General features: G+C 38.3%; 2 protein-coding genes across 2 annotated transcripts; both read left to right on the top strand.

The window, feature by feature from the left end:
- Window positions 1-3850: 3850 nt before the first annotated feature.
- LOC128520900 (uncharacterized) lies at window positions 3851-4993 on the top strand. Its single transcript, XM_053495342.1, has one exon. The coding sequence runs from the start codon at window positions 3851-3853 to the stop codon at window positions 4991-4993; it is 1143 nt and encodes a 380-aa protein (XP_053351317.1).
- A 10032-nt stretch (window positions 4994-15025) lies between these two features.
- leap2 (liver-expressed antimicrobial peptide 2) lies at window positions 15026-17171 on the top strand. Its single transcript, XM_053499998.1, has 3 exons — window positions 15026-15232; window positions 15453-15622; window positions 15733-17171. Exons 1-3 carry the CDS (start codon window positions 15158-15160, stop codon window positions 15770-15772), a joined length of 285 nt encoding a protein of 94 aa, XP_053355973.1. The 5' UTR covers window positions 15026-15157; the 3' UTR covers window positions 15773-17171.
- The last annotated feature ends 1689 nt before the right edge of the window (window positions 17172-18860 follow it).

Below are 18860 nucleotides of genomic sequence, written 5' to 3'. Positions count from 1 at the left end.
TCTCCCATCCAAGCACTAACCAGGGCCAAGCCTGCTTAGCTTTATAAATCAGGCTTGATCAGCCATTCTCATACCAGTATGCCTGGATGTGAAAACTGGGTTGAACGAAGGCCTATTTGACCAATTAAAAAATTTTTTTTTTTATTATTTAAAAAAAAAAAAAAAGAAAAAAAAACTATATGAGGAATAAAACTGAAAAGCTTATAGAACCAGGGAGTCTCCCATCCAAGCACTAACCAGGGCCAAGCCTGCTTAGCTTTATAAATCAGGCTTGATCAGCCATTCTCATACCAGTAAGACTGGAAGTGAAAACTGGGTTGAACGAAGGCCTATTTGATCAATTAAAATGTTTTTTTTTTATTATTTAATAACAAAAAAAAACATATGAGGAATAAAACTGAAAAGCTTATAGAACCAGGGAGTCTCCCACCCAAGCACTAACCAGGGCCAAGCCTGCTTAGCTTTATAAAGCAGGCTTGATCAGCAGTTCTCATACCAGTAAGCCTGGAAGTGAAAACTGGGTTGAACGAAGGCCTATTTGACCAATTAAAATGTTTTTTTTTTATTATTATAAAAAATAATAATAATATGAGTAATAAAACTGAAAAGCTTATAGAACCAAGGAGTCTCCCATCCAAGCACTAACCAGGGCCAAGCCTGCTTAGCTTTATAAATCAGGCTTGATCAGCCATTCTAATACCAGAAAGCCTGGAAGTGAAAACTGGGTTGAACGATGGCCTATTTGACCAATTAAAATGTTTTTTTTAAATTATTTAAAATAAAAAAAACATATGAGGAATAAAACTGAAAAGCTTATAGAACCAGGGAGACTCGCATCCAAGCACTAACCAGGGCCAAGCCTGCTTAGCTTTATAAATCAGGCTTGATCAGCCATTCTCATACCAGTATGCCTGGAAGTGAAAACTGGGTTGAACGAAGGCCTATTTGACCAATTAAAATGTTTTTTTTTTATTATTTAATAAAAAAAAATAAACATATGAGGAATAAAACTGAAAAGCTTATAGAACCAGGGAGTCTCCCATCCAAGCACTAACCAGGGCCAAGCCTGCTTAGCTTAATAAATCAGGCTTGATCAGCCATTCTCATACCAGTAAGCCTGGAAGTGAAAACTGGGTTGAACGAAGGCCTATTTGACCAATTAAAATGTTTTTTTTTTATTATTTAAAAAAAAAAAAAAAAACCTATATGAGGAATAAAAATGAAAAGCTCATAGAACCAGGGAGTCTCCCATCCAAGCACTAACCAGGGTCAAGCCTGCTTAGCTTAATAAATCAGGCTTGATCAGCCATTCTCATACCAGTACGCCTGGAAGTGAAAACTGGGTTGAACGAAGGCCTATTTGACCAATTAAAATTTTATTAATTTTTTTTTTTATTTAAGAAAAAAAAAAAAAAAAAAACCTCTATGAATAATAAAAATGAAAAGCTTATAGAACCAGGGAGTCCCCCATCCAAGCACAAACCAGGGTCAAGCCTGCTTAGCTTTATAAATCAGGCTTGATCAGCCATTCTCATACCAGTATGCCTGGAAGTGAAAACTGGGTTGAACGAAGGCCTATTTGACCAATTAAAATGTTTTTTTTTTTTATTTAAAAAAAAAAAAAAAAAACTATATGAGGAATAAAACTGAAAAGCTTATAGAACCAGGTAGTCTCCCATCCAAGCACTAACCAGGGCCAAGCCTGCTTACAGTAGCTTTCTAAATCAGGCTAGATCAGCCATTCTCATACCAGTCTGTCTGGAAGTGTTAAATGGGTTGAAGGAATCCTTTTTGACCAATTAAAATGATTTTTTTTTAATTATATGAGGAATAAAACTGAAAAGCTTATAGAACCAGGGAGTCTCCCATCCAAGCACTAACCAGGGCCAAGCCTGCTTAGCTTAACCCCCTTATCAACAAAATAAAGATAAAGACTTGCACAGGACTGCATTTCAATATGTTTAAAGGCAGAAATGTGATTTAATAGATTTGACAACAGCCTTTTAACATTTGAAAATTATGCTGTAAATAATTTAGTATAATTGAGAAGGGTTCATAGGCTTTGGAAAATGTGGTCATTAAATCAAAATTTCTGTAAAAGTAATGGAAGATGACTCAAAATTCAATCCACATAGACCTCTGTTTTGCTAACAGTAAAATGTTTTGACCGATGTATCTTAGCAATTAAAAAGAACCTGTAACCTGCCTGAAAGTTCTAAAGTCTCAACATACTAAAGAGAGTAATGAGGAAAACAAAGACCTCATCATGCCATCATACACCACTTTCTCACTGTTCCCAAAAATAGAGCTTACAAAATGATAATTTCAGACATACATCTAAGAGAAAATCTATTGAAGGAACAGAAAGGTTGAGTTTAGGAATGACCATATCAGTCTGCAAAAGTGACATTTATTGAGGGAATAGGAATAATAATAAAAAAAGCTTAAACCAATCCTTCAGGCAGAACATTAAGTTCTTTCTAAAAGGGCTTTCCAATCACATACATTACAGCATAATGCCTAGTGCTGTTCCCTTTCAGTCGATTCACTCGGTACAACACATATTGTATGGGATATCACGCCCTCTCGTATCCTGGCTGAAGCCACCTTTATTCACGCCGTAAAGGCAGGCAAACCTGTGGTGACGTCTCCTCTTTGGGAGAAAGGCATTCGCATATTAGCCTATTTAGACGACTGGGCGCTAATAGCGAGCTCAAGCGAGCAGGCAGAGAAACAGACAGCACTGGTTCTGTCTCACATTCAGACTTTAGGGTTCTCAGTAAATATGCAGAAAAGCTCACTGACTCCGAGTCAACAGTGTTCATTCCTGGGTCTGGAGATATGCTCCGTTACCAGCCGAGCACGTCTCTCAGAGCACAGAATAGCCGCGTTTCAGCGCTGCCTTGTTCTGTTTCAGTTGCAACACAAACTTCGTTTCCGAGTGTTTTTACAACTAATGTGAATGATGGCGTCTATGATCACTGTGGTGCCTCTCGGGCTGTTGAACATGCGTGCATTTCAGCGCTGGGTGCGCTCTCACCGCCTATGTGCGGCGCGCCACCTCAACAGGAGGCTGACGGTGACACCATCATGCATGTCAGCCCTTCTCTCCTGGAGGGAACCCAGGCTATTACGTCAGGGCTCTCCGATAGGCAGGGTATCGTTTCGCAAAGTGGTGTCAACAGATGCCTCCCTCAGCGGCTGGGGCGCTCTGTGCGACGGCTCTGCGGTCAGGGGGGCGTGGTCACAGGAACAACGCAGGCTTCACATCAACTATTTGGAGCTGTTAGCAGTGTTCTCAGCCCTGAGACATTTTCGTCTGGCTCTGACAGGCCATCATGTTCTGATCAAGACAGACAATACAACAGTGGTGTCGTATATAAACAGACAAGGGGGGACTCGTTCACTTTCTCTGCTGAAACTATCTCATTCTATTGGTCCAGTGTTCATCTTCTGTCACTCAAGGCCACTCACATTCCAGGGCACCTGAATTTGGGGGCGGACCTTCTATCCAGAGGGGGCCCGCTTGTGAGGCAATGGAGGTTTCACCCATGGGTGGTAGCTCAGATCTGGGAGCGCTTCGGCAGGGCAGCAGTGGATCTTTTTGCATCCAAAGAGAATGCTCACTGCCCACTATTCTTCTCCATAACAGATCGCAAGGCCCATTGGGGATCGATGCGCTGGCACACTCATGGCCCCCAGCTCTATTGTATGCTTTCCCTCCAGTAGAACTGATTCTGCCTGTCACAGAGAGGGTACGTCAGCAGGGCCTGTCACTAATCCTGGTGGCACCTCATTGGCCGGCGAAGTTGTGGTATGCAGAAATAGTCAGCCTGCTAGCAGCAGAACCATGAAAACCTCCTCTCCTCAGGGACCTTCTGTCTCAGGCAGGGGGAGAAGTAGTGCACCCGCGTCCCGAGCTGTGGAACTTGCACACTTACCTGTTGAAAGGTCCAATTTGTTAGCAAAAGGGCTTCCCCCGAATGTGATTGAGACAATCCAAAGTGCTCGGGCCTCGTCTACTAGAGGTTTATATGCTTACAAGTGGCGAGCATTTGAGCAATGGTGTCAAGAACATAATGTTCTTCCATTTCAGTGCTCCATGGTGGAGATTTTGTCTTTTCTACAAAAACTATTAGAGAAAGGCCTTTTCTTCTCTACTATTAAAGTATATTTGGCGGCTATATCAGCCTGTCATGTTGGTTTTGACGGAGTGTCACCAGGGGCTCATCCGCTGGCAGTACGATTTTTAAAAGGAGTGCGACGTCTGCGACCCACTGCGAGGTCCAGTGTTCCGTCTTGGGATTTATTGTTAGTGCTTGAGGCCCTCTGTGGTCCTCCTTTTGAGCCAGTTGAGTCTATAGATATGAAAATTCTTTCATATAAGACGGCACTTCTTCTTGCTTTAGCGTCTGCTAAACGAGTGGGTGATCTCCACGCTTTGTCCGTGCATCCATCCTGTACACAGTTTGCTGCTAATGGGTTAAAGGTTACTCTACAGCCGAACGCAGCCTATGTACCGAAGATCGTCTCCACTGATTATAGCTCTATGGTCTTTGACCTTTTTAGCTTTTTTCCTCCTCCTTTTGCTTCTGATGAGCAGAGAAAATTGCATAATTTGTGCCCCGTACGTGCACTACGGGTGTACATGGACCGTACAGTAGATATGCACTTATGTGATCAACTGTTTATCTGCTTTGCCAGTCCAGTAAAGGGTAAAGCGCTGTCTAAACAGCGGCTTGCCCATTGGATTGTGGAGGCTATTACACTAGCTTATAGCAGTAAGAGTGTCCTATTGCCTCTGGGTGTGAAAGCACATTCAACGAGAGCTATGGCAACATCATGGGCTCTGTTCAAAGGAATGTCCGTGGGTGATATTTGCGCGGCAGCCAGTTGGTCCTCACCACACACTTTTGTCCGGTTCTACCGACTTGATATAACGGCCCCCTCGCTGGCTCATTGTGTCCTCTCTGCGGGGTCCATAATGCAGTAGAGTAGCTATCAGGGTTCTTGTGGCTAACTTTGGTAGATACTCGGCGGGGCGTAAATATATGTCCCATACAATATGTGTTGTACCTCGTTCCTCTCCTTCAGGGAACAGAGGTTATAGTCATAACCATTCGTTTTTCTCTCCAGGGAAGGAAGGTTTCACCTAATATTAATTGTAAAAGTGATGTTAGGGTTTTTTGTGCAAATTCTATATTATCATCACCAGTTCAAAATTCCCCCAATGCATGCTAAATATTACTTGTCTCTTTTTTCTCATTTTCATGACAATAGCTGTATTTAACTTTCATTACATATTGGCTATGTCTCTAGCCCCTAGTTTATACTGTTACGTCCCAGTCTAGGGTTGGGCAGTACAGCAAATGTTAAGTTTGGGGTTCTATTTTAAACTGTTTGAAAAAGGTTGAATATAATGGTGTAATATACCGGAAAGAAATAGACAGGCACTTCAGCTGGCAAAAAGACAGGGTTTGTATTGCTTTACACAGAGCAAACAAAAAATACTGACACAACACCAGGATCAGCTTCAGGGTGGACCCAGGCCAAAATAATAAACAAAACGGGTATCTGTATTTTACAAGCTTGTTTACCTAAACAAAACACAAACAAAAATACAGATAACTCACCTATCTCCCTAAACGAAAAAAACAGTGGATAAATTCCCTTTTCCCCAAAACAAATGGCAGCCACACCCCTACTACTGGTGCGTGCACAAACATAAAGTGAAATTATTTACAAAAAATATATACAACAAAAACCAAGCAAACAAACCAAAAGGGACAAAGCAATAATCAAAGTCAAAGGGTTGCAATAAAGTCAAAACCAGGGTACACAAGCCAATATCAAAAACACCAAAAGAACAAACTCTCTCCGTCCAAACAATCAACACCTCGCCTACACGCCTTCCCATTCCCGCGTCTCCGCCGGTTTATAACTGGTCCGCTCGTTGCTGACGTCACTCAGGGCGGAAGTGCACGTGTGGAAGGTCAGCCAGCCGCTGGTGTAGTGGCAGTCGAAGCGGAGTGGAATGGGAGCGGAGCCGAACCTGGACACGCAGTAGTGGCAGTCGGAAAACCTGGAGTGGAATAAGGAGCGGAGCGCGACCTGGGCACAATATACACACACGCTACAAAGCACAGAAGCCTAAACACACACAGCGCGACCAACATGTTGCGGGTTGTAACAATACAAACAATGAAACCAGAGTTTTAAAAAGTGGGTCAGCTCTTTGCATACTTTGTACCACTAAATGTGGACTGCTTTGGATTCTATTTCTGACTCATGTCTGTCTTAGCATGTGTACCCATAAAACAAACTCAAGTGTTATACTGAATGCTTAAAGATTAAATCTTTCTTCAGTTCTGCCAGCAATAATTAAAATTTCCTCTTGTCATCACATTGTGCATTATACGCAACACATCTTGCTACCAGATTGATAATTTTAGAGAGAGTTTTTAAGCATAAAATTGTAGGCTTTAAATAGTTCACAGATAGCAGTTGCAACGATAATGCAGTCTTACATACTGTATTTTGTACTATATTTTTCATTATTAAGAGGCAGCAGCAGTTAAATCATTTGTTTCCTTGAATCATTATTTTAATAATTTTCTCTGAAATCATTCTGATCCAGGATGGTTCTTTTCTCTTCTTTGGCAGCTGTCCTAGTTCCCGTTGGGACAGTGTACTTTTTTCCTGCTCTTTTATGAGTCCTTGCCAAGAGTCACATTCCAGTGCCAGAAATCTGGCATTAGGGCAAGAGAGAAGCTTCTATACAGATGGACCACACATAATATATGCACACAATATACCATATCCATAAGATCATACCATGTAATTATCTGAAAGGGTAGCCTCCAATACTTTTTTTGCTAGTACCATGATGGGTCTAGAGAAGGATTTTTGTAACACTTTAACTTAGTAACTAATTAACATGATTAAACCATATTGTTTAACATTATTGCGCAATAAATAATGTGAACAAAGCTATAAACACACATGCACTTGAAAGAGGTACCAACATGTGGACTTATTTTTAGTCATCAGTTAAATAAAGAGTCAATGCAATGTTTAATTGTGAAAGTGGTATTTTATTTGCATTTAAATATCAATTCATACGCATTATTTAGTTTCTTTGGTAACTTTATTTATAGTTCGTCAATAATGATAAATTTGAGAAAAATCTCATAAAATAATAAATATAAATAATGAAAACTTAAAAGTGTTATATACTTTTGCAGAAAAAGTACATTCCTATGTAGTCACAAATTGGCAATGCACTATTAGTCCACTGCTCTCAGTAGGCCATTTTGCGTTTATGGCATTTGGCTTATATTTGTCTTTGTATACATTTATGCAGTTAAGACTTGAGGGTCTTGCTCAAAGACCTAGCCATGGTGGCTTTGTGCAGGTGGGGTTTGAACCCATTAGCTTCTGAGCCACAGTTCAACAAACAAAACACAATCCAATTATAGATTATTTTATCAGCAACAACTTGTGTTAAAAGTAGAATCCTTTAGCTTTGATGACAAACTGGAATGGATTTAACACATTGAAATTTTTAAATAAAACTTTCAATGAAAGTGGTAAAAACTAAGATATTTAAAATAAAAATGAGTGAGCCAGTATGACCTTTTTTTTTTTTTCCTTTAAATTTAATTAGTCATTTACAAATTGTGCTTGGTGTTGAACATTAAGTATTCATAATCCTGATCATGTCTTTTTTCAACTTTCATTAAGCATGAATAATTTCGGATGTCACTGCATGACAAATCTCAAGGGGTTAGCCATTAAATGTATCAGTTTAATCAGACTTTTGGTCCCTAATGTATGATGTATGATTTTTTTTTTTAATAAAGTGTATACACACACACACACACACACTGCTCTATCAGCTGGGCCTATGTTGTCATTACCTTACTGATTCTGATTGGCTTATAGACTGGTACAGGGACCTTATGGCCAAAGAGAATTCTAGGTATGACTGTCTGGTTTCTAAGGTCATAGTACAGTTTGCGGCCATTCCCAGCAAACGCCAGTCTAGTCTATTCACTTATCAGTTGGCATGCAAATAAAATTGTGTAAAATTCCAAGAATCCTTATTATTAGATTTCGACTTTTAAGTCTAGAGTTGCTGGCTGTTTAAATTCATAGCCTATCCCACATACACTGCAATGTTCTATGCTTGAATCATTACTGCTTCTTTTTAGCATGGGCATTATTTTGAATTATGATTGCTAGCTAAAATGTTGTGCATATCAAGAATTTTGCACAACATTTAAGCCATTAATCATAAATCAAAATAAGTATGACCTTAGTCACAGGAGCAAGAGATATTACTGAAAATATGCCAAACATCTTTAAAACAAGGACACACTCTTGTGAAATCCTAAAGATTGCTTCTGAGAAGTTCTGGTATGGTATTAAAACACGAGACATCATATCCAGAAAACATATGAGTCACTTCAGACCTTTGTTATGGGTTACAGCAAAGCAATTAATCTGTTTCCATCATTTTATTTCTTGACTGTTTGCCTTTTTTTTAATGACGACTGCACAATGCCTATCACTTACCTGCCAACTCTGCATTTATGACTTCTAGCTGCACATTCTAAAGCATATTTGCAGTTTTACAATGCCAGCAACATTTTAGATTCGTCAGTTTGTAAGCTGTAGCTGACGTTACCTTTAATCTGAATCTGGATGAAAGTCTAGTGGAAAGGTGAAGGGTAGAGAATAGAAGCTAAAAGTGAGTCAAAAAGCCTTGCAGTCAACTTTGCTGTATACTTTGTGGGCATTATCTATGTTAATAATTATATTTTTACGTTTCATACACTGTAGGACCCAAAACCTCAGAAAAATTTCTGTCTGTATTTCCAGGCAGATTTTGTCATAGCATCACGCAAAACTGGCTGGACAGAATTAAGTAAAAGTGAAGTTTTGAGAAGTTTTATAATGACATCACAGCATCTACCACTTTTTCTGGACATATATGCTGCTTTTTCCCTTGAGGTGAGTGTGCCTATACATGTCACTCAACAGATCCAATCAACGCGATAGTGTACAGACAGAGAATATGGAAGACTGTAATGCATCTAAAAGCTGCCACAATCCTCACGAAATACAAACGAGGCTTCCTCAAAAAAAAAAAAAAAAAAAAGGCCAAGCAGGCTATGAAAGCTAACCCTTCAAAGATGAATGGGCAGATCACTTACTCTCTTACTCACTCATCGTCTATACCACATTAACCTGTATTCAGGGTTGCAGGGAGCCTAGAGACTTAGGGCATAGAGCAGGCTACACCCTGGACAGGGTGCCACACTATGGGCAATTTGATAACTCCAATTATTACAGGCTTTATCCTCTATTCATGGTCGCGGGGACCTGGAGCCTATCCCACTGTGAGCCATTACACTAAAATCAAAATGTTAAGTAAAAGGGAAGTTATGAGCAATTATGTGACAGATTATATCATAGCATCAGGCAAAACTGGATGGAGAGTATTAAACTTCTGCAGTACATGGATATCACTTTAAAATTTAACCTGCACCATCAATCTACTTTAAAATATGTTATTACTAAGCTTCTTACTCAATGTAAACAGACACCTGCACAAAGAGATAAAACTTATTCTTTATCCGAAGTACTTTTTCTATTTCTTATCAGTGATTCACTCTCTGATTACAGAACAGGGAGTGTACATGGCTGATGATGAAAGTACAACATGGCGAAACCAAGGCGCAAGACACTTAACTTTAAAAAATGTATTTCTTTGTATTAATAAGTTAGGCAGAGAGTTCTGCTGTACAGAATGACAGGCAGACATGTACGTCGGCTTCAACCCAAAATAATAATCTCACTGATCACATTAAAGATGATTAGCTTATTTTTAGCTTTGACCTTGTAACTATTTCTAAAAAATTTTTTTCCATCGACGGGTACTTACACTAGCAAATAATGTGAGTTCCCTTTTTTATTATTAATATAATTTTTTTTGTTATCATTTATTTTTTTAGATTTAGGATGCATCTGGTTACACGTTCCCTCCTTTCTGTAACAATGGTGGTTTTACAGGCCAGTTTGCTAACCTTACATTCAACCCTTCTCATTTTCCATCTGGACCTTGGGACCGGCAACAGCTAAATAATTTTGTATAGGTATAGGATAAGGACATTGCCCAAGGACTCAACTGTGACAGCTCGGTCTCAAAACTTTAACCCTCCAATCAGCAACTCAGGGCCTCAAACAGCTGAGTCATCACTGCCCCAGAGACCATTTGAGGCCCATTAAATCTTTTTTTTTTTTTTTCTTACAAGTGGTGCTCTTCAGTAATTCAGCTCTAGTTCTCGAATTCTATTGTAAAAAAATACCTTCTATAAATTCTCTATGCTTTCACTGCTCTTCAGTGCCTATGGTGTAGTGATGATTAGAATGTATGTATGATTTTTGGGTGTCTGATGACAGGTTTGCCTTCTATACTTTTTCCTTATAAAACATTTTAATTTACTAACAACATTTTATAAGTAGTCCTGAGGTCATGAGGTTACCAGATAGATTTCTAACATTACCATAGCAAAAAATGAACTTTCTAAATAAATTAAAAGTATCTATCAATAGAATTAGCTTTGTAACAGAATCAGTTATAAAAGCACATTCCAAATTAATTAAAGGTATTGAATTCATCTTTATCCTCAGACTGGTGGGAGCTTACAGTGTACATGAAGTCAACTTGTAGAATTAGTAGCTTACTTCCAATAAAAGTACATTGAATAATGAATTTAGGGTGTTTTAATGGTAGGTTGTTTTACTTAAAGGGGTCATACAGGCCTACATGCACTTTTTTAAGCTGTTTGGACTGAACTGTGTGTTAGGAGAGTGCGTACACAACCACTCTACAATGATAAAGAGCCGCCCAGTGGTTTTCTTTTCATTTATTACAATAACATGTCCCTTCTGAAATCAGGCCAATCGTACCTGTAATTCCTTTTACTATGACTCTTTGCAGATCGCCTTTTCTAATAATCACGGTGAATGCGCAGTGTAAGTTAACTTATACTCTCATAGGACATGGTTATGGCTTCTTCTCTGTGTACATCCGTCTCTATATAATCCCTAATCGCCCGTTTATAATAAACAATGCATTAAGGTGATTGTCTAGTTGCAAACTGTATACATAGTCGGAAAACTATATTATGCTTACCTTTGTTACGATAGATGGTTTATAAAAATGTCTGTCGAAGATTAAGAAGTCATGTAAACACATCAGTAAACACATCGCGTCCGTATCTCTCTCGGTAAGTTTCTCCGCTTTATGTTGTTGTTGCTCGCGGCAGCGCAACAGCCCGTTAATTCATGCCCATGCAGTGATGAGAAAGACAAATCGAGTCGATGCATGTCCATTCTTTTAATTTCTGCGTTGTCAGGCGATATTACAAACTTCCGCGTAGGTTCCGTACTTAAATCAAACCAAAAACGACTGAAGAAAACAGGCTCAGGCTCTATATTTCAGCGTTTTCCAGTTTGGACTGCATTACCCACAAAGCACTGCGTTGTGTCAGGCTCAGCAGAGGTCATGAGCATTTAAATTAGCATGTACTGAAACAGGTTGCTGAGAACAGAGCTTGTTTTTACCAGGTAAAAGTAGTGTTTTTTTTACACAATCCTTTTGAATTTTTAATTAACGTATAATACAAACTTTTTTATTAGGACCCTAAAGATCATATTAACATTTAATGAAAAATGGGATGTGTAGGACCTTTAAAGTGTTCTTCAGAGTAAACTAGGAAAAAATAATCAAAATTGGAGTATACATGAAACAGCATGGTGTACAGTGTACTGTAGCGCACATACTGTATGATGTGCCTACATGTGGGCATGTACACGGTTAAACTGTGGCTTGTTTTTTAATAAACCCTGCCTCTAGTTAAGTCAACTATAACTGACCACATGATCAAATATTAGACTGACTTTAATAGTCTAGGATATGGAAGTGCAGTGTATTCTTTCATGTCTTGTGGAAACATTAAAATTTCGAAAATGAGGTTATTTTTGCTGCTTTACCTTCTTTTTTGCTTTTCTTTAATCTTTGCTTTGCTTTACTCTTTTTTTTTTTAGTTGATGTTAGGTGGAATGACTGCACAGTAGCTTAATGGTTAGCGCTGTGCCTTGCACCTTCAGGATCCAGTTTCAATTTCTGCCTCTCCCTGTTCTTGGTGGGTTTCCTCTAGGTGCTCTGGTTTTCTCTTACAGGCCAAAGACATGGAGATTAGACTAATTGCCATTCCCAAATTGCCCATAGTGTGTGAATGAGCATTACGTGTTTGAGTGTGCCCTGAGATGGATTGCCACCTCGTCCAGGGTGTACCCTGCCTCATGCCCCAAGTCTCCTGCTGGAATAGGCTTCAGACCCCAGCGATCCTGTATACGGGATAAAGCTGAACAGACGATGTGCGAGTGAGTGAGTGGTAGAATCACATTAGATTTAATCATAGCTATTTTTATTCTGCTATCAGCAAAATTTAAGGTGGAATAATTTCTTGCATACTGTGCAATACTTGTATACTGTTATTGATTATTTTGCATGGCATACACTTAACTGATAATTGGATCTTCAAATGTACATGAATTTTGGAAAAATACAGTATGTAAATATGCCTTCTCCTGACATGGAGAAATGTGGCAGAGCGTCAGTCTGATGCTTTCCAGTTCTTCAGTCGCCTTCCATCTCCTAAAAACATGCCAGTAGGTGAATCTGCAGACTAAGACAAAGTAATTATTGAAAGTGAGTGGGTATTATATGTTTGTAGACTAAAGCATGGCTTTTGTTCTGTCAAAACAGCACTGCGGTTTGTTGTTTTCAACAATCTTTTTTAAATATGTGCATTTTTTTTTCTTTTGGTATATAGGTTTGACACACAAAATTTATAAAGAATTTCATAAAGAAACATAAAAAACAAGTTTTTACAGTGTTTATATGTACAATAAGACAATTAGTGCACAGGCTACAATTTAATTTATATGTTATGTTGTTAAAGTGCCTCTTTTAGTGACAATTTTTTGACATTTTTCACTGGGAGAAGATGTCGTGATTTCTGGGCATGATCTCAGCAGTAGAATACAGAGGTCCGACTTCCACATTGACCTTGATCTACTGTAACACAGCTGACTAACCCAATGACGGAGCAGCTAATGTACTTGGAATTTTGTTGTCATTCACCTCTCTGCATATTTTATCTACTTGAGATAGAAAAATGTCATAGCTGCAGATATTTAAAAAAGAAAAAGCGAAGTGTGAAAGATTAAACAAGCTCAAAGGTCATAAAATCTTCATTCTGCATGCAAGGACAGTGTATTGCTCCAGATATTGACCAATTTTAAAAGCCATTGGTTCTTGGCTTATGAATTGATCTAATTCTAAGTCAAAAACATATGCACTATCCAAATTATGAGGTTTTTAAAAATTATTTGCAAGTAGAAGACTTTTTAATATGCTAGGTTTATAAAATGAGATCATTTGTTTGTTTAATTTGTGTGGAGCTAAATAAAAATATAAGGTAGCTTTTTAGCAAATAATACCTGGTAAATAAGTTCTCCTAATTATGCTGTATGCATGGATAATACACCAAGATATTTGAACCCTGCCTCAGATATTTGAAAAGGGGGCATCGTTCTGTGTCAACATATTGAGGGATATTAAAGGGCAAAGCTAACGGTTTGCCAAGATTAATTGCGTAATCAGACACTTTGCAGTATTTAGATATCGGATTGAGAACATATTTAACAGAGGTCTCTGTACTAGACATATTTAAAAGAACATGATTAACTTTTCATATTTTACCATACATTTACTATTTGTACATCAGGCGGTTAAGTGTGAATAAAGTAATTGAAATTAAAATGCTATTTTATTAATGTTTTAGAAAAGAGAGTGACAGTCACTGCTGGTTTGTATTTCTAGTAAAATACAAACTAGTAAATAATCTGTAATAATAAACACAAAACATGTGGTGTAGTGGTTAGCACTGTCGCCCTGCACTTCCAGGGTCTGGGTTTGATTCCCGGCCAGATTTGATTATTGTTTCTGTGTGCATGGAGTTTGCATGCTCTCCCCGTGCTTGTTGGGTCTCCTCTGGGTACTCTGATTTCCTTCCAATCAGAGTGGCATTCCCAAATTGCCCATAGTGTGTATGTGTGTGCCCTGGGATGGATTGGCATCATGCTCCCTGTGACCCTGAATACAGGATAAAGCGGTATATACGATGAGTGAGAAACTCACAATGCCTCTATAACAAATCCTGTTAGCTCTGTATTAACCAAATACTGTAATTACTTAATTTAGTAAGGTTCGTGCCCTGTAAGAAGGGGAACACTAAGGTGAAATATTATAAATATAGCATTACAATATAATAAAGAGAGAATTTCTTGCAGAATTTTACCAGATATTCATCTAATGCTTGGGCTTTGCCAGAGAGCATTGTGTGCATTATTTGCAACAGTTTTGCTTTCTTTTCTGTATTTTTTTTTAATTAATGATTATCTCATTATATGATCAGAAAGTATAATCATCTGATCTAAGCTCATATTGTAATCTCTTCTCAGTTCACAAAAACCACTAATCAAACAAGTAAACAACAAAAAGTTGACCTCAGTTTATCTCCATGGTCCACCAACAGTCTACAACCATTTAACCAGTTAATACCAGTCCTAACTGCCTATTTGGAAGATGACAGTATGACTTCCTGAACAAGAGGAATGATGTAAGATGAATCATCTATATTTATCAGTAACATTTTCTTGCTTGGTTATGTGACCATTGACCCATGATGATAAGCCTGAGATGATTTGTGTTGTTTCTTCTTGCATTTTTGCTTAATTTCACACTTCCCATAGCCCTGACTGTAATTTCACCCAGGCCCCCAGAGGACTGCTTATCCCCATCACAAATATTCAGCAAACATGTGATGTCACAACTGGGTACAAAAAGGCAAAGAGAGACAGGGAGGGAGGCAGAGAGAGACAGAGGTGAAAACTGGGAGACTGGGTGTCTCTTTAGTGACTGGAAAATATAAGAGACTTAAGATTGTGACAGTAGCCTCTTTTGCCTGCAGTTACTCATCAGTTCTGAGAAAGTTGTGCTTAAGCCTATTCTCTCGGCATGAAGGAGCAAAGTCATTTCAGCAGAAAAGCTATTGCAGCCTGGTGCTTGGTGTTTATGGTGCTCATCCAACAGGTATGTGTATTCTTTCCTTGAAGTTTAATGAGTTATCAATGTAGTTTCACACAAAGCTGTAATAATAATAATAATAATAATAATAATAATAATAATAATAATATCTGTTCCATGTGTTGAATCATGTTTCCTGCTATACAAAAATTTATATTTGAGGTTTTAAACAAATAATATATTAAATCTCTGTTATCTTACCTGAGCATATTCAAATGTGTTTTAGGTAACTTCCAGCCCTGTTCCAGAGATGAAAGCCGCATCAGGCTCTGTGCAGGGAGTTCAGAGGTCACTCAGGAGAATGGCCCGTATGACGCCCCTTTGGAGAATCATGGGTACTAAACCCCATGGGGCATACTGCCAGAATAACTATGAGTGTTCCACAGGAATATGCAGGTAATCATATTTCAATATAGAAACTGATGATTACATTATTGTGTTGAAATGTGAGCTGTTGTTTAATGCATGCATTTTTTAGAAACAAATGTTCATTATTATGCTTACAGGAAAGGACACTGCTCCTTTAGCCAGCCTATAAATTCCTAAGAGTGGAATGGCTTATACGTTCTCCAGCCCACATGTCACTGACTGTCCAGAACACTGCAATTAAAGGAATTGTACAAAAAGGTGGTGAAAGAAAATGTAATGTGCAATTTAATGTCAGAAATTTATGTCGATAGAAAGTAAAAGTAGTTTTTAGATGGGCAAATAACTTGCTTAACTTAATCACACAAGTTCATATATGCAAAAGTTCACAGTACAAGTAAACTTTTTTCCGTTTAACAACATAAACCTCATAACCTGCAATATAATACATATTTTTATATTATTATTATTATTATTTGTATTTAATATTCAGTTTTATCATATACTGTTCATATGTCAGATTTTGGCTGGTGCTAGTGATGTGGTAATGGATAAAATACAAATAGAGTTGGCTAACACAACCAGCCTTGAGCGAGGGTGTTTCTATAAGAACGAATGTTGCTATTAGATAACTTAATGCCTGAATGCTGCACAAGTAGATCTAGCAGCAATTTGCACGTACAGCCTGGGCAGACTTTCAACCCGAGTGTCATTGACCTACAGATAACCTTCAGTAGAAAGTGAGAGAAAGTGTGATCAACAGTGCAAAGATTAAAGACCTTAGTTGAATGAATGAAGAGAATGATATTGCAGTTACACAGATTACTTTTCAGTTTTCTGGTGTGCTAAAGTTTTATTGCTTTTTATGTGAAAAATATTTTCTGCCTTTTTTTATAAGTGCTGATAGAGAGCTGACTTTTCTCATACTACTCACATAATCCTTTTAGAATAATTAACATTCTTTTGTTGGATAATCTATTTATTATATTTGATTCTTTTATATGCTTCAGTGTGCTTGTTTGTATGCTTTTGAATGACCTAAAATATATTTCTTAAACTGTCACCTTGTATGTGTAATGAAAAGTGTTTTTTTGCTTTTATGTATGCTACTCATAATGTTTAAATGAAACAATATTAACTAATTAAAAATTTTTATTACCACACATATGTAGCTGGAATGTCTTATATTACCAATACAAGGCTTTGAAAATTAAGTAAAATGAGTGATTACAATACACACACAGAAAAGCGTCTCAAAAAGCAAACGTTGCAGCAGAAGACCACATCAGGCTCCACTTCTGTCAGCCAAGAACAAAATGACTAGACTGCAGTCGGCAGAGTGGGCACAAGTGTACTGGACAAACCTAGCATTGTCTGATGAAGACACACAGATGGTAGTCAGAATTTGGTGGTAACAGCATGAATCAATGAATTCAGCATGTCTTGTGTCACGAGTGCAGCTAAATAATCTGCAGAAATTCCATCATGTCAATATGGACCAATGTCTTAATGGATTCCATGTCATTAAGAATCGTGGCTGTTTGGAAGGCAGGGGAGGCCGACATCAGTATTAATATAGTGTGAGTGTGTATTCTTATGTTTCTTATGGCACTGTCTATACACTGTTCAGCCATAACATTAAAACCCAAAATATTGTGTGGGTTCCCATTGTGCTGCCAGGGCATCTTTGGTCCCTCAAGCCACAGCCTCTGCGGGAGTGTTGTGGTGTCTGGCGTGAACATATTAACAGCAGTTTCTTTGGATGCTTTGAATTCGCTGGGTGTGGAAAATCTAGATCTGATTTTTTTTTTTGTCTATGCACATCCCATGGGTTCTCGATTGGATCAAGATCTGGGAAAAATGGAGGAAGCAACCTTGAATTCTTTGCCTGCTAAGCTTTATACACAGCAAGCTGTGATGCATTGTGTTCTGATACCTTTCTATCATTGCCAGCATTGACTTTTTTCAGCTATTTGGACAGGCCTCCATACAAGCACACATAAACCCTGGATGCCCATAATCCTGTCATCAGTTTGCTGGTATATAATTGATAATAAATGTTATTTAATTCAACTTTGTGGTGTACTTAGTGTTGTGACTGATTGGTGTATATACAGTCAGAGATTACAGCTGCTTTCAAAATCTTTTTTTGAGAGACAAAAATCTTTCAAAGATTTCATGCACACATTAGAAGGCTGCTTAAAAAAAGTTCGTTTTTTTTTTTTTTTTTTTACAGTGGACTGGCAGTACTGTGGACCTTTAGATTCAAGTGTTCAATTCCCACCTCGGGTTTGTGTGCATGGACTTTTCCCGGGGTACTCTGGTTTCCTCCAACAGTCAAAAGCCTTAGCAGATTGGGCTAATTGATGTTCCAAAATTGCCCTGTGTGTGTGTGTGTGTGTGTGTGTGTGCGCATGTCCTGCAATGCATCGGCATCCTGTCTAGGGTGTACCCCACCTTGTGCCCAAAGCCTCCTGGGATAGGCTCCCTGTAACACAAGGGCGCAGATTTGCTCTGGACATTGGTGGGGACCTATGACTTCACCCCCAAATTCACTTTTTCTAAGTCTTAGTGTGCAAATCTCGAATCAAATCATTAATGTTTGCAAAGTCAGTGAATGCATTTTAAAAACTATTTGTGCGAAGTGGATTGTCTATTGGTGAACTGTCAACAAAATTCTAACATGGCAAGATTAGTATGTAACATATCAATTTCTTTCACAAGACTGATTTCTGACAAATAGTCGTCATTAGATTAGGAGAACTGACAGGGATCATATTTATACTTTTACATTTAGCTGTTTAATCTGCTGTATTCACAGACTATAGCCTGTCCTGCTATAATGAATGTGCCTCAAAGCGGTAAAAACAAACAAACAAACAAAAAAACACTCGCATTAACCTTAACTGTTGTCGTTACTTTGATGGATTCATTAGCGAACTTGAAGTGACTTACACTTCACTTTCTTTAAAAAAAAAAAGCTCCTTATGTCCAGCTTTTTTTTTTTTTTTTTTTGCTGCCGCCATCCTCACATGGATGTCAACCAACGGAAAAAAATCCACTGCATTTGGCGCTGCTTGTATCTGAACGCAGCCATAGGCTCTCACATGATAGCAGGAAAAGGCACAGCCAATCAAAATGTTCATGTGTTTTGGGGGCGGGAGGACTCAAGGAGAGAACGTGATTTATCCCTTTCTGCGTGTCTAGGTTAATGTTGACAGCACATTTTTTTTTTTTTTTTTTTTTAAGTGGATTAAATTATTGGTGG

This window comes from Clarias gariepinus, chromosome 1 (assembly GCF_024256425.1).
Source record: "Clarias gariepinus isolate MV-2021 ecotype Netherlands chromosome 1, CGAR_prim_01v2, whole genome shotgun sequence".
Lineage (NCBI taxonomy): Eukaryota > Metazoa > Chordata > Actinopteri > Siluriformes > Clariidae > Clarias > Clarias gariepinus.
Note: the sequence above shows the minus strand (reverse complement) of the source record. Positions and strands in the feature narration are given on the sequence as shown.

Excerpts from the sequence above, each read along its gene's own strand:
- LOC128520900 (XM_053495342.1), top strand. The coding sequence starts at position 3,851 with ATGAAAACCTCCTCTCCTCAGGGACCTTCTGTCTCAGGCAGGGGGAGA.
- leap2 (XM_053499998.1), top strand. The coding sequence starts at position 15,158 with ATGAAGGAGCAAAGTCATTTCAGCAGAAAAGCTATTGCAGCCTGGTGC. Across the intron at positions 15,233-15,452 it reads TTATGGTGCTCATCCAACAG|GTAACTTCCAGCCCTGTTCC; the intron begins GTATGTGTATTC and ends AATGTGTTTTAG. Across the intron at positions 15,623-15,732 it reads TGTTCCACAGGAATATGCAG|GAAAGGACACTGCTCCTTTA; the intron begins GTAATCATATTT and ends TTATGCTTACAG.